The following is a 15440-nucleotide window of genomic DNA, read 5'->3' on the forward strand; positions in this document are numbered from 1 at the left end:
TCCGGCTTATTCCTAATAACAGGCAACAACATTGTAGCGAAAATACATGTGTTACGACTATTAAGCCGCACAGATACAAGTGACTATTCAAAAAACGGTATCCAAATATCAAGTTCATCTTTACTATTGCGACCTTACCTATTGGGGTATTGATCGGGTTAAATAACCCGTTTGGAAAGACACTTTTGTACCATACAACAAACTTTGGTTAAAGTACAGTATTGATACTGTATTTAACATTTTATTAATTTTAGTTTGTGTATTTTAAGCATGTCTATTTAATAGTGTATATTACTAATAAATATTGTTTATATTAATTATCCGTGTGGAACCGAATAGTGGTGTGCCCTACTACTTTTCTCCTTGTTTTCCAATATTTTTAGAGGATCGGGTGAATCCTCTCTGTAGGAGCACCCATACCATTTTTGATTATACAGGTGAGCCCTCTCTAAATATTTATAAGGTCTTAAAGAACCATCTTTTTTCTTAACAAAGAAAAAAACAGCGGCAACAGGTGACTTCGAGGGTCGTATGTGTCCTTTTCTCAGACTCTCAGAGATATAAGCACGCATAGCGATCCTCTCAGGTTGGGAAAGATTGTATAAACAAGATTTAGGCAGCTTGGCGCCTGGGATGAGATTAACAGGGCAATCGTACTCCCTGTGCGGGGGCAAATCCTGAACTCCACTCTCAGAGAAGACATCCGAAAATTCAGAGAGAAAAGATGGTACAGTCTTAGTAGAAACCTCAGAAACAGATGTCGTGAGGCAATTCTCTCTGCAAAAGTCACTCCAACCATTTATTTGCCTCGCTTGCCAATCAATGGTGGGGTTATGTTTAGTGAGCCAGGGCAGCCCCAACACCAGAGGGGTAGGCAAACCGCTAAGGACGAAACATGACACATCCTCAACATGAGCATCACTCACAATTAAACGGATATTGTGAACTATGCCCTTTAATGATTTCTGAGAAAGTGGAGCGGAGTCAATAGCAAAAACAGGAATATCCTTTCCCAAAGTGCATACCTGGAAACCATGAGTTATCTCAAATTGATTATCAATGAGATTGACAGCTGCTCCACTATCTACAAAAATCTCACAAAAAATGTTCTTGCTCTCTAGCGCCACCCTGGCAGGCAGGACAAAACGGGAACTACAAGCAAACGGAAAACCTTCAATCTCCGCCTCAACCCTGCCAATATTAACAGATGGAACATTTTTAAAGGATTTTTTCCTTCTTGTTTCTTTATTACTCCCAAAAAACTGCCTGAATCTCCTAGAGGGACAAACATTTGCCAAATGATTTATACCTCCACAACAAAAACAAACCTTCCCATGCGGGCTGAATCTTCTATTGTCAGAGGCAATCAACCCCAGCTGCATGGTCTTCTGCACAGAAGGGGTTGACAGCGACTGAGACCCCTGCGCACAGAATGAGACCGCTGCACGGTCCTGGGATTGAGTATGACAGGAAGGAGTGATCTCTCCTCTTTCTCTAAGGCTGCTTTCACACTAGCGTTCGGTATTCCGTTCGTGAGCTCCGTTTGAAGGAGCTCACGAGCGGACCCGAACGCAGCCGTCCACCCCTGATGCAGTCTGAATGGAGGCGGATCCGCTCAGACTGCCGGGTCTGGTGGAGTATGCCAGGAGGAGTGATCTCTCATCTTTTCTCTACGACGCCTGTCAATACGAACGGCCTGAGACATGGCAGAGTCCAAGGAGGTAGGCCTCTCATGAAAGGCAAATGCATCTTTCAATCCCTCTGAAAGACCATGGCAAAATTGACTTCGGAGTGCAGCATCATTCCAACCAGTATCAGCTGCCCATCTCCGAAATTCTGAGCAGTATATCTCTGCGGATTGTTTACCCTGGCATACTGTCACGGCTGAGGATGGGGGAAACCCTCAGCCGTGTGTCGGTGGAAGATGGTCGCTGCTTGACCAGGACCACAGGATTAGAGAGCAGGTCACCTCCTATCGCGTCCCTAACCTGACCCTAACTCCTAGCTGCATGGGCCGACCTTTAAGGTAGGAGGACCCATGCGCAGGAACCTCGGATCCCTGACTTACCCTCCGACCGGTCCCTGGGCTAGGAGTCAGGGTAAGACAACCTGTTCCTTCTGGATACGGAGGAACAGGAGTCTCACTGGCCAAGCTGCAAGGAATGGGGAACAAATGCAAGCCTATGTATATGGCAGGTGCTGCACTAGTTCCAGCCACCTGCCACAGCCTTGCTGACTGGATCCGTGTGCAGGCAAGCTGAAGTCCACAAATAAACAAACAGAACTCAGCACAAACTCATCCACACACCGGAACCCAGATACATGGCAGCACAGAATTATACAGGAAAACATAAACAGAACATCACACAGACTTAACATAAACTTATGACCACAGGGGTGGCTCTCACTGGCAGATAGAAAACACAGGAGGCTGCTCCAGCTAGCAAGGCTGAAGCAACCTACTGAGCCATGCCAAAGAGAGAGGCTATATAGGCCCAAGTGGCCACACCCAACGGTTGGACACACCCAGTGACACACACAACCTGGGAAGGGGAGTTAACCCTTCCAGCACCTGAGAAGGGAAACACCAACTTAAAAGGGAAGTGTCCAAAACACGAACACGTGTACATGGGTGGCAACCGTGTCCTGGGAGTCAGCCCAAAGGCCGGGACACTGCCACCACATGTACACAATCAACCAAACATTGCCACGGACAGCCACAGTGAAGGAACGGATGTCAGTGCACACCACACACAACACAGAGTGCACACAGACAAACTACAAGTGCATAACATACACACACACACACCTAACAAAAAGGAAGTCAGGTGAGACCGCATGCCAGGACAGCAAGCTGCCTAGCGACGCTCAGGCTGCTCTGCTGCTAAATACAAAACTAGTTGCCCGCGGCAACCACAAGTGAGGCCACACACCAGCGGCCCTCACGCGTGGTTGAACACACATACAAAACCGTAGGCAACCGCATGCGGTAAAGGAGTCACGGTCATGGGCATGGCCGTGACACATAACAGACGTAGTCTAGACTCAGCCAAAGCAATACGATCCGGATCGTCATATATCTGACCCAGGGCTAAAAAGAATTCATCCACTGAACGGAGGGGCCGTGCCCCCACCGGCAGCGAAAAGGCCCCCGTCTGAGCGTTACCCCTGAGCAGCGATATAATGATCCCCACCCTCCGTTCCTCATCACCAGAGAATGGGGAAGAAGGCGAAAATGGAGTTTGCAAGCCTCTCTAAAACGCACAAAATTTTCACTACCCCCGGAGAACGTATCCGGGAGCAAGATCTTAGGTTCAGAACAAACTCCATGAACGCAAGCTGAACCGGTCACTTGAAACTGAGAAAGAGTCTTACGGAGATCTGCTACCTCCAATGAAAGACCCTGGAAGCGTTCAGTCAAAAGTGAAACCGGATCCATGCTTGAGACGGTTTTGGCGGTTTATAATGTCACGGAATGTGTACAGGAAACAAGACAACACAAAATGAATATATGACTCACTGGATCCAAAACTAAGGAACAAAAAGGGAGACCCCTGCATAAGACCTGGCTCTCTCCCTTACTGCTCAGCCTATGCGAAAATCCCAATGGTAGATGATCGCATATCCTTGTACCTCGACTGTATAACACCTGAACACCCTACAATAGTGAGGGGACACGACCACCGGCTCCCTACACTAGATACGGAGGGAGTCAGGGTCACCTGGGATCCAGCAAACAGAAAAACACAAATGAATGCACAACACTTATCTTGTAGAAGACTGGGAAGTAGGATCAGCATGCACACACACTCCAGGAAGTAATATAAACCGCAAACTGATGCACTATGGGGAGGAATTTAAAGGGATGCAATCAGTACAACTACATGACAGCTGAGCGAGGCTAACGAGATGAGGAACTGAAAGCAAAACAAAGGAAGCTCAAGGAGGAGGTTCTGAAAGGCATCTGTCAGAGCTTCTCAGATGTCTGGTGGTGACACTACCCCATATAACCCGTCCCCTAACTGGACGGGGTTGCTTTATAGCAAGTAACTTATAATAAGGGAGGGAAATTTGTGTGCTGCTGTTAGGACTAAGGGAAAACAAATTTACGTCAAAATTGACACTTCCCTTTTCGTCCTAACAGCAGCACAAGTGGGGAAGTAGCAAGAAACCTCACCCAAATTGGGAGGGCTCCCTACTCCCCTCTTAGGAGAGGGCGGCACTTAAAACGGATTGTCCAAAGCCCATTCCCTCCGCTCGTATGGCCTATAGACGATAATGTGAGATGAAGGTGTTCTGGGAACTCCAAGAAGCGGCTGCACAAATCTGGTCTAAAGGGATCAGTTTATTTTCAGCATAGGAGGTGGATACAGCCCAAGTAGAATGGGGCGGAGACAAAGGAAGGAGGCGTCAAGTCTTGGGACAGAAAAGCCAGACGGATTGCTTCTTTAATCCACCTGCTCAGAGTGGGTTTGGAGGCCTTCAGACCCCTGTTCTTCCCTGAATAGGTCAGAAGGAGGTTTTCCGATCTTCTAAAATCGCTTGTTCTGTCCAAATACACCCTAAGACCTCTTGAGATGTCCAATGTACGGAGCCTTTCTTCCTCGGGAGAAGACGCAGCCGGTAAAAAAGTGGGTAGACATATCGTCTGATTGATATTAGAAAGGGTAGGAACCTTTGGCAAAAAGGTTGGCAAGAACCTTAACAGGACCTTGTCCTAAAGGAAATTTAAATAGGGCTCGGAGGCCCCCAGAGCCTGAAGTTCCCCAACTCTCTTAGATGATGTGATAGCCAGTAAGAAGGTGACCTTTAGAGATAAGAACCTCAAGTCTACCTCATTCAAAGGCTCAAAAGGGGAATACATAACCCTTTTAGAGCTACTGTTAAATCCCACTGCGGGATTGGTCTCAAGATTCTGGGTTTAAGCCTCTCGGCTCCCTTCAGGAACCTCTTCATTAGGTGGTCCTGAGAAATCGGTCTCCTAAGGCATGCCGATAAGGCAGAGACGTGAGCTCTGAGTGTAGATGGAATTAGACCCTTGTCTAGACCATCCTGGAGGAATTGTAGAATAGCGGAGAGAGGAGGGTCTGAGGCAACTACCTCTCTGTCATTACACCATTGCAGGAATATTCTGTAGATTCTAGAATACTTTTTGCTTGTAGATTCCGCTCTGGAGTGAGAAATTGTTCTCAAGACCTCCATAGATAACCCTCTAGCTTCTAGAAGGGACCTGTCAATCTCCAGGCTGTCAGATTGAGCCTCCTCAGATCTAGACAGGGACCTGTGTCCTGATTAGGGGAAGTCTCCAATAATTGCCCTGACTCATCTGCATGAGCTGGGTGAACCAAGACCTCTTTGGCCAGAATGGCATGATGGCACTCACCGAGGTCTGGTCTTGCTTGATCTTCATCAATACCCTCGGTATCATGGAAATTGGAGGGAAGATATATGCCAGCCTGAACCTCCAAGTTATGGACAGAGCGTCTATCGCTAAAGGGTTGTCTTCCCTGTAAAGGGAACAGAACTTGCTCACCTTGGCGTTCAATCGGGTAGCCATCAGGTCGATTTCCAGGGTACCCCACCGCTGGACTATCATGGAGAAGATACTCTTGTTCAGGGACCATTCTCCTGGAACCGGCAGGCCCCGACTCAGGCGATCTGCCACCACATTGAGATCTCCTTTGATATGGACTGCCATTAGGTGGGATAGGTTGATCTCTGCCCAAGAGAGAATAGAACCCACCTCCTTCAGGAGGGTTTGGGATTTCGTCCCCCCCTGTCTGTTCAGGTAAGCGACCACAGTTGTGTTGTCTGTCCGGACTCTCATCGCCTGACTGCGGATGAGAGGAGCAAAATGAAGGAGGGCTAGTTTGACTGCTCTCAACTCTCTCAGTTGGATGAGAGGATTTTCTCCTGGGGATTCCAAGTACCTCAACCTCATACTGGGTTGTCCTCCAGATGGGCTCCCCAGCCCAGCAGGGAAGCGTCCGTGGTCAACGTGATCCAACGAGGTTGAACCAGAGACCTCCCATCTACAGTCATGTGAAAAAATTAGGACACCCTTTGAAAGCATGTGGTTTTTTGTAACATTTTTAATAAAAGGTTATTTCATCTCCGTTTCAACAATACAGAGAGATTAAAGTAATCCAACTAAACAAAGAAAACTGAAGAAAAGTCTTTTCAAGATCTTCTGTAAATGTCATTCTACAAAAATGCCTATTCTAACTGAGGAAAAAGATAGGACACCCTTGCCCCTAATAGCGAGTGTTACCTCCTTTGGCTGAAATAACTGCAGTGAGACGGTTCTTGTAGCCATCTACCAGTCTTCGACATCGGTCTGAGGAAATTTTACCCCACTCCTCAATGCAGAACTTTTTCAGCTGTGAGATGTTTGAGGGGTTTCTTGCACGTACAGCCCTTTTCAAGTCACCCCACAGCATCTCAATGGGATTCAAATCTGGACTTTGACTTGGCCATTCCAGGACTCTCCATTTCTTCTTTTTCAGCCAATCTTTGGTTGATTTACTAGTATGTTTTGGGTCATTGTCATGTTGCATGGTCCAGTTCCGCTTCAGCTTTAATTTTCTAACTGATGGTCTCACATGTTCTTCAAGCACCTTCTGATACACAGTAGAATTCATCGTGGATTCTATGATGGTGAGCTGACCAGGTCCTGCTGCAGCAAAGCAGCCCCAAACCATGACACTTCCACCTCCATGCTTCACAGTTGGTATGAGGTTCTTTTCTTGGAATGCTGTGTTTGGTTTACGCCAAACATGTCCTCTGCTGTTGTGTCCAAATAATTCAATTTTGGACTCATCTGTCCAAAGAACATTATTCCAGAAGTCCTGGTCTTTGTCAACTTTATCTCTGGCAAATGTCAGTCTGGCCTCGATGTTTCTCTTGGAAAGCAAAGGTTTCCTCCTTGCACACCTCCCATGCAAGTTAAACTTGTACAGTCTCTTTCTGATTGTAGAGGCATGTACTTCTACATCAACAGTAGCCAGAGCCTGCTGTAGTTCTCGAGATGACACTTTAGGGTTTTTGGAGACCTCTTTTAGCATCTTGCGGTCTGCTCTTGGGGTGAACTTGCTGGGGCGACCAGTCCTGGGCATGTTGGCAGTTGTTTTGAAAGCCCTCCACTTGTAGACTATCTTCCGGACAGTGGAATGGCTGATTTCAAAATCTTTTGAGATCTTTTTAAATCCCTTCCCAGACTCATAGGCTGCTACAATCTTTTTTCTGAAGTCCTCTGACAGCTCTTTTGCTCTCACCATGGTGCTCACTCTCACTTCAACAGTCAGGAGCACACCAAACTAAATGTCTGAGGTTTAAATAGGGCAAGCCTCATTCAACATGCAGAGTAACGATCTACTAATTATGTGCACCTGGTGTGATATACCTGTGTGAGATCTGAGCCAATTTAAGAGGGAATACATGTGAGGGTGTCCTATCTTTTTCCTCAGTTAGAATAGGCATTTTTGTAGAATGACATTTACAGAAGATCTTGAAAAGACTTTTCTTCAGTTTTCTTTGTTTAGTTGGATTACTTTAATCTCTCTGTATTGTTGAAACGGAGATGAAATAACCTTTTATTAAAAATGTTACAAAAAACCACATGCTTTCAAAGGGTGTCCTAATTTTTTCACATGACTGTATTAGGTTCTTCCACCACTTGAGCGAAGAACGGACTTCTACCGACAGGGAGTGCATTCTGTCTAGGTCTTTGGGATTGCGACTCCAAGCTGCTAAGACCTCCTCCTGAAGTGGGCGTAGGTGCCATAAGGCCCAAGGAACTGCCTCTGCAGATGCTGACATGTGGCCTAACATCCTCATAAGAACCCTTATGGAGACTCGTCTGGGTGGTATAAGAGACTGTGTGGCTTTTATTACTCTGTCCCTCCTCTGTGGGGACAGGTACAGGGTCATCAGTTGTGAATCGATCACAAACCCCAAGAACGTTCTCATGGTTGACAGGATTAAGTGCGACTTGTCCCAATTTATCAGCCAACCCAAACCCTGGAGAATCTGGAGAGCTTGTTGAAGCTGACTCTGCAGGACGTCTGCGTTTGCGGCTTTTAAAAGCCAATCGTCCAAGTACGGTACGACCTCTAGCCCAAGAAGTCTTAAATGGGCAACCACAGGAGCCACTACCTTTGTGAAGGTGTGCGGAGCTGAGGATATGCTGAAGGGCAATACAGCAAATTGGTAGTGCTTCACTACCCCTTGCAAGGCCACAGCAACTCTGAGATATTTCCTGTGTGCTGGGTAGATGGGAACATGAAGGTAAGCATCCTTCAGGTCTATAGTTACCATCATATCTCCTGGGTTCAGGATGTTTAATACAGAGCGAATGGTTTCCATCCGGAAACGCTTCTTCCTGATGAAACGATTTAAGTAACGTAAATCGATGATCGTCCGCCAGTCTCCTGATGGTTTTGGTACCAGAAAGATGGGAGAATAAACCCCCTGCCGCCATTCGCGAGGAGGAACCTCCTCTAATGCTCCTTTCCGTATATACTGGAGAACCGAGTCTTCCAGGATCGATTGTTTGTCTCTGGTGCTAAAGTCCTTGTCAGGACGAACTTGTCCAGAGGAAGGGAAATTAAATCTATTTTGTACCCTGATGCTATCACCTGTAGCACCCAAGGGTCTGGAATTTTTTGCATCCAAAAACTTTTGAATAAACTCAAACGTCCACCGACTGGAGGACTGGAAACTGGTCCTTCCTCTGGAACACCGGGGGGTGGGGAAGGGGAATTGACGGGCTGTAGAGAGTCATAGATCAGCCCTGCGGTTTCCACGACCGCGACCCCTACCTCTCTTACTACCTTCAGAACGCCTCTGGGTTCTATCTCCCCCCTGAAATCTTCCTCCTCCTCCTCTACCCCGAAAGGACTGCTGGGGGAGGTATTTACCTTTCTTGTCCGCTAAGTTCTCCATGAGAGAATCTAATTCAGAACCGAACAATCTACCTGGTTCATAGGGAAGGGAGCAAAGGTTAAACTTGGCCGTATTGTCCGCCGCCCATGGTTTTAACCAGAGTGGGCGCCTGCTGGCTGAAGAAAGCACCATAGATTTGGCCGCTAATTTTAATTGTTGTTGGGAGGAATCTGATAAGAAATCAATCCCCAGTAAGAGTGTTTTAAATTGGTCCAGGATGTCGTCCCGGGCAACCCCACAATCCAAGTCCGATTGGATTCTGAGAGTGCGCGCTCGGATAAACTCTGATACTTCAGAGCACGCTATAGCAACCGAGGCAGAGGCTGAGGCAGCCGAGTAGTTAAACTTGGCCGTATTGTCCGCCGCCCATGGTTTTTACCAGAGTGGGCACCTGCTGGCTGAAGAAAGCACCATAGATTTGGCCGCTAATTTTAATTGTTGTTGGGAGGAATCTGATAAGAAATCAATCCCCAGTAAGAGTGTCTTAAATTGGTCCAGGATGTCGTCCCGGGCAACCCCACAATCCAAGTCCGATTGGATTCTGAGAGTGCGCGCACGGATAAACTCTGATACTTCAGAGCACGCTATAGCAACCGAGGCAGAGGCGGAGGCAGCCGAGTAGTTGCGTCTAAGCGTGCACTCTGCTCGTCTGTCTAGGGGGTCCTTTAGGTTGCTGCCGTCGTCTGAGGGGACTAGAGTTCTTTTGGAGAGCTTAGATATGGCCATATCCACCTTTGGAGGTGGAACCCAGACTAAAGAATCTGCATCCTGTAGAGGGAACATTAGTTTAAACCTCTTTGTTAACACTCGACCCTTCTCCTGGTGTTTCCACTCGGTTGCCATTAATTTCTTTAGAGACTCGTCCACTTTAAAGGCCCTTGGCCCCCTAGAGGTTGACTGTGGAGCTTCCCCCTGCTCAACATCATGGTCCCTCGACCTGATGGAGCGCAACAGTCTGAGTTTTTTCAGCCGGAAAGAGGAAGGCCAAACTCTCTTCCTCAGAGGAAGAATTATCCTCAATGGAAATGACGTCTTCAGACATGGGTACAGGACCAGGAGAAGCCTGTCTGGGCCTCTTGTTAGAGACTGTTCCCTTGATTTCGGCAATGGAGGTATCCATGAACTGCTTCATCCAGGAAAACATCTCCACCACCGTTGGTTCTGGGTCCGTTGGTCTGGGTCAGCAGCCTGGGCATCGGTGGAATTCGTACGAATCCGGCAACGGGGTGCTGCAGCTGGAGCAGGCGAGATGTTTCTGCTTCTGAGTGGATTTGCCTAAGAAACAGACAACAGGATAAGAATTTGGACCCAAGAATGGCTCTAAAAAGAGAGCAGTACCTTACCATGAGGTGGCGATGCCATCTTAGAAAGAAAAAGCAAGGTGACTTCAAGGAACTTTCTGAGCGCAGGAGTAGCCAAACAGCAGATGTCAGTTGAGCTCAGAAAACTGAGAGCAACACTGACCTGCCTCACACAGGTGCCATAAATAGCGAAAGGGGGAGGAGCTATAGTCACTCCCCCACCCTGGAGGTGGATCTCCAGACTTTAAATCGCAACTTTAATTAAAATAATATAAACTCTCCCTTTCCCCTAGTTAGGTACCCTTGTCCTACCGGAGGGCACGGACCTAAGAAACTTAATACAAAAGAAGCGCTGAACACAGCGCTGGTGGACGGAGCCGAGGACTGGAAGTGACGTCAATGACGCACTTCCGGTACTCGCGAGACGACGGAGGAGCGCGGAAGCGACTGCTTCTGCGAAGATACACAGCGGAGGTAAGAAAGCATGGCACTGTGACTGGAATATAATCCAACGATGCCTGGAAGAGTAGATGGGCCCAGATAAGTAATCTACCGGAGGCACGCTCAGCGCCCCCCCCCCCCCCCCCCCCACACCAGAGGCAAGAGAGGGCAGGACACACTCCGGATACCTAGAAGATAAGAGAAGGCAGAATTAAACATTATAATATTATAACACTACAAGTATAACAATGGGAGACTCCAGTAAGGAGTCTAGCCTGTCCTGGAGTCCACAGGACAATAAAAAAGCAACCCCGTCCAGTTAGGGGCCGGGTTATATGGGGTAGGGGCTTAATTAGTTAATTACTAATTAGGATACTTAGGCAGAAATTTTTTGTTCAATAAAAATTCCGCCTGTCCTGACCAGCTTCACAGGGGCAAATACCTCACTTGTGCTGCTGTTAGGACGAAAGGGAATAAGTAGATATAACTGTTAACACTTATGAAAAAGCACAACAGCACTCACCCAGTATCCTCATCTGGTATCTGCACTCAGTATTCGCACTCACCCAGTATTCATACTCGCCCAGTATTCGCACTCCTTCAGTATTTATACTTGCCCAGTATTCGCACTCGCCCAGTATGCACACTCGCCCAGTATCTGCACTCACCCACTATCCCCATCTGGTATCCGCACTCACCCTGTATCTGCACTCATCCACTATCCTCATCTGGTATCCGCACTCACCCAGTATCTGCACTCACCCACTATCCTCATCTGGTATCCGCACTCACCCAGTATCTGCATTCACCCACTATCCTCATCTGGTATCCGCACTCACCCAGTATCCGCACTCACCCACTATCCTCATCTGGTATCCGCACTCACCCACTATCCTCATCTGGTATCCGCACTCACCCACTATCCTCATCTGGTATCCGCACTCACCCACTATCTTCATCTGGTATCCGCACTCACCCAGTATCCGCGCTCACCAACTATCCTCATCTGGTATCCGCACTGTCGTAGAAATATTAATAGTTGTAATCTGCTTGCATCAAACTTTGTGTAAGGAAATGTAAGCCCCCTTTCCCTCAGCCGCAGTCAGAGCCAGACCCAGGTGTTACCATCTTGAATTCTTCTGAGCACTCCTCTCCCCCTGCCCAGTCTGTTTCTTTTATTTACTCACAAAAGGTGTAAAAGGGGCTGGCCCAAGATACGGATACAGGAAGTGATGACATACAGGAAGTGATGACATACAGGAAGTGACATGTCAAAGGACAGGGGATGGCATCAATGTGGCTGGACAGACAATGCACACACCCCATCCCTGTATAAGGAAGGATGAGTCATGTTCATTGTCTGACCAGCCAGGCGGCCGCCCATCCCCCATCACTGTCAGCATGGACCCCATTCAATGCTGCTCAAAGCGATCAGTATCTAATGAAGATAAGGTTTTCATACTGACGGTTTTACCACTGGTCCCGATTCAACCTTCAACCCAAGTACCCTCTGCTAGAGCGTTCTTCGGTTAAATCGGATACATGGAGACAGATGACAATCTATAAAAACAAACGCACACATCCTAAGATAAAATGTCCGCATAATAAAATTTCCACAACAGCACTCATCCAGTATCCGCACTCACCCACAAGCCTCATCTGGTATCTGCACTCACCCAGTATCCGCACTCACCCACAATCCTCATTTGGTATCCGCACTCATCCAATATCCGCACTCACCAAGTATCCTCATCTGGTGTCAGCACTCACCCACTATCCTCATCTGGTATCTGCACTCACCCACTATCCTCATCTGGTATCTGCACTCACCCACTATCCTCATCTGGTATCTGCACTCACCCACAATCCTCATCTGGTATCTGCACTCACCCACTATCCTCATCTGGTATCTGCACTCACCCACTATCCTCATCTGGTATCTGCACTCACCCACAATCCTCATCTGGTATCTGCACTCACCCACTATCCTCATCTGGTATCTGCACTCACCCACTATCCTCATCTGGTATCTGCACTCACCCACTATCCTCATCTGGTATCTGCACTCACCCACTATCCTCATCTGGTATCTGCACTCCCCCACTATCCTCATCTGGTATCTGCACTCACCCACTATCCTCATCTGGTATCTGCACTCACCCACTATCCTCATCTGGTATCTGCACTCCCCCACTATCCTCATCTGGTATCTGCACTCACCCACTATCCTCATCTGGTATCTGCACTCACCCACTATCCTCATCTGGTATCTGCACTCACCCACTATCCTCATCTGGTATCTGCACTCACCCACTATCCTCATCTGGTATCCGCACTCACCCACAATCCTCATCTGGTATCTGCACTCACCCAGTATCCGCACTCACCCAGTATCCTCATCTGGTGTCCGCACTCACCCACTATCCTCACCTGGTATCCGCACCCAGTATTCGCACTCAGCCAGTATTCATACTCGCCCAGTATTCGCACTCGCCTAATATTCACACCTACCCAGTATTCATACTTCACACTCACTCGGCATTCACAGTCACCCAATATTCTCACTCATCTGATTTTCACACTCACTCTGTTTGTTGCTATGATTTTTTAAATATTTTTTTATTATCAGATTACGGTGTTTTTGCCCAATCCGACCAAAATGAAGATGAGGAGAGAGACCTGGAGGTGGAGGACTCCGTCCTGCTGATGTCAGATTCTGGCAGCGCCACCCTTCACGGACTGGCCCTGTGGAGGCAGCAGGTGGTGACGGTGGCGCGGATCCGCTTCCTGAAGTTAAAGCACGACATGAAGAACTTCCGATCCATGTGAGTCCTTAAAGGGGTTCTCCACTTGGACAGTTCTTACTTGTTAGAAGGATTTTAATGTGATCAAAAAGCCTCCTGCAGTGATCAGCTGCAATCTGTGGGGATCGAGTAGTGTTCTGTTTCCCTGCAGCGCCACCACCGGTGAAATGAAGTATTACACTCTGCCCATTTACATCAATGGGTTGTCTGTAATGCAGGACAGAACAAGTCATCCAGAGGGTTCTGCTCAATTCCTCTTCGTTTTCAAGACCTTTGCTTGCTGTCCTTGAATAGACAGCAACAAAAAAATTCAAGTCAGGATGGGTAACAACTCATCCTGACCTCGTCCTGCTCACACAGCTGCATTTTGTTACAGTGTACCAGTGCTATTACACTTGAGCCAGGGCTGGTAAGAGCCTGGAGAGCGACTGGTGCTGCTCCTGTGCCTATACTGATACACTGTAACAAACCAGCAGCAACAAATCTGTTTAGTGAATGGTTAAGAAGATTTATTAAAGGGGTTGTTTAGAAAAACATGTTTTTTTTCTTTCGTAAACAGCGCCACGCCTGCCCATGGACTGTGTCTGGTACTGCCTCTCATCTCCACTGAAGTGAATGTAGAAGAACTGCAATACCGCACACAGCCTGTGGACAGGGGTGGCGCTGTTTTAGTTGGAAACTGCTAGTTCTGTCTTTTTAATATCTGGGAAGTCCTATGAATTGAGTGCCAGTTTGCAGTAACCTCCCTTTTCCCGGATACAATGGAATAAAATATTTAACAGCCTGAAGACCTGGGCCGTCGATCGACGCTGTGATTTTAGAGGTAATGGGCGTTCTCCTGATAAACCTTCTCTTGTCTTTCAGATTGCTTCTACTGGTCCTGTTCATATTACCCCTGATCACCACCACCATCCTGGTTTACTCCATGCATACGATTCACAACTGGAAACTCGCCCCCAACCTTTACTTCCGGGGAGTGGGTCACCGGGCGCACAAGTATTACACCCGACTGCTGCTCAGTAACAACACAGGTGGGAAGAGTTCACACGCTGCAGATTATTCCCAGATGTGCCGCGAAATCCGCCCGTGTTACATGTCCATTCTGTTGGAGATTTGTAGATGTATCTGCTAGCTAGACGGTTTGCTTTTCATGGCCCTTCATGGGAGCTGCGTATGGGAGAGTTCACTGAAAGAAAAAAAACGGATCCTATAAAAAATGTATCCTGAGCCTCAGTTATGCATACCTGCCATCCATTTGATCCATTTCCATCGGAGAGCTGTTATCTGAAACGGCTTAAACAGATGCCAAATGTGCCTAACCAATGCTCAGGATCAGTTTTTTTCGTTTTTTACAGGATCCATTTTTGGGCTCATACACATCTGTTACCAGCCGCTCCGCATATTGTGAAAAGGAATGGCTGGGCCGTAATAGAACAGTCCTATCCTTGTCCGTAACGTGGACAATAATAGGACATGTTTTCTTTTTTTTGCGGGACGGACATACGGACACAGTCATGTTTTTTTTACTGCCCCATGGAAGTGAATGGTTCCACATAAGGGCTTCCAAAAAACTGTGAATGTGTTTATGTACATGAGCCCTTTTTTTATATTTTTATGTCCGGAAGGCGCGAGCGCCTTCCGTGGGGCAGGCGCATGGGGATCACAGACCTATTCACTTAAATGAGTCCGTGATCCCTCCGTTCCGCATAAAGATAGAGCATGTTCTCTCTTTTTGAAATAAATGGGTCCGCATCTGTGATGCGGAATGACAACGGAAAGGGTGCCCTTGTATTGCGGATCCGCTAATGCGGTCCGCAATACGGGAACAGGACACCAATGGTCGTGTGAACGAGCCCTTCGGTCTCATGCACGCGGCCGTTGCCCGGCTGTGCCCTTATTGTGATCTGCAAACAGCGGATCTGCAATATACAGGCACCGGCCGTTTGTGCTC

The 15440-nt window shown here is 47.6% G+C and overlaps 1 protein-coding gene across 1 annotated transcript in view; it reads left to right on the plus strand.

The window, feature by feature from the left end:
* Window positions 1–15440, plus strand: part of LOC122939905 (ABC-type organic anion transporter ABCA8-like) — a 322317-nt gene that overhangs the window by 188865 nt on the left and 118012 nt on the right. The window contains 2 exon segments of the mRNA XM_044296113.1: window positions 13315–13510; window positions 14354–14520. Of these exon segments, the coding sequence (XP_044152048.1) occupies window positions 13315–13510; window positions 14354–14520 (363 nt within the window).

Source organism: Bufo gargarizans, chromosome 6 (assembly GCF_014858855.1).
Source record: "Bufo gargarizans isolate SCDJY-AF-19 chromosome 6, ASM1485885v1, whole genome shotgun sequence".
In the NCBI taxonomy this organism is placed as follows: Eukaryota; Metazoa; Chordata; class Amphibia; order Anura; family Bufonidae; genus Bufo; species Bufo gargarizans.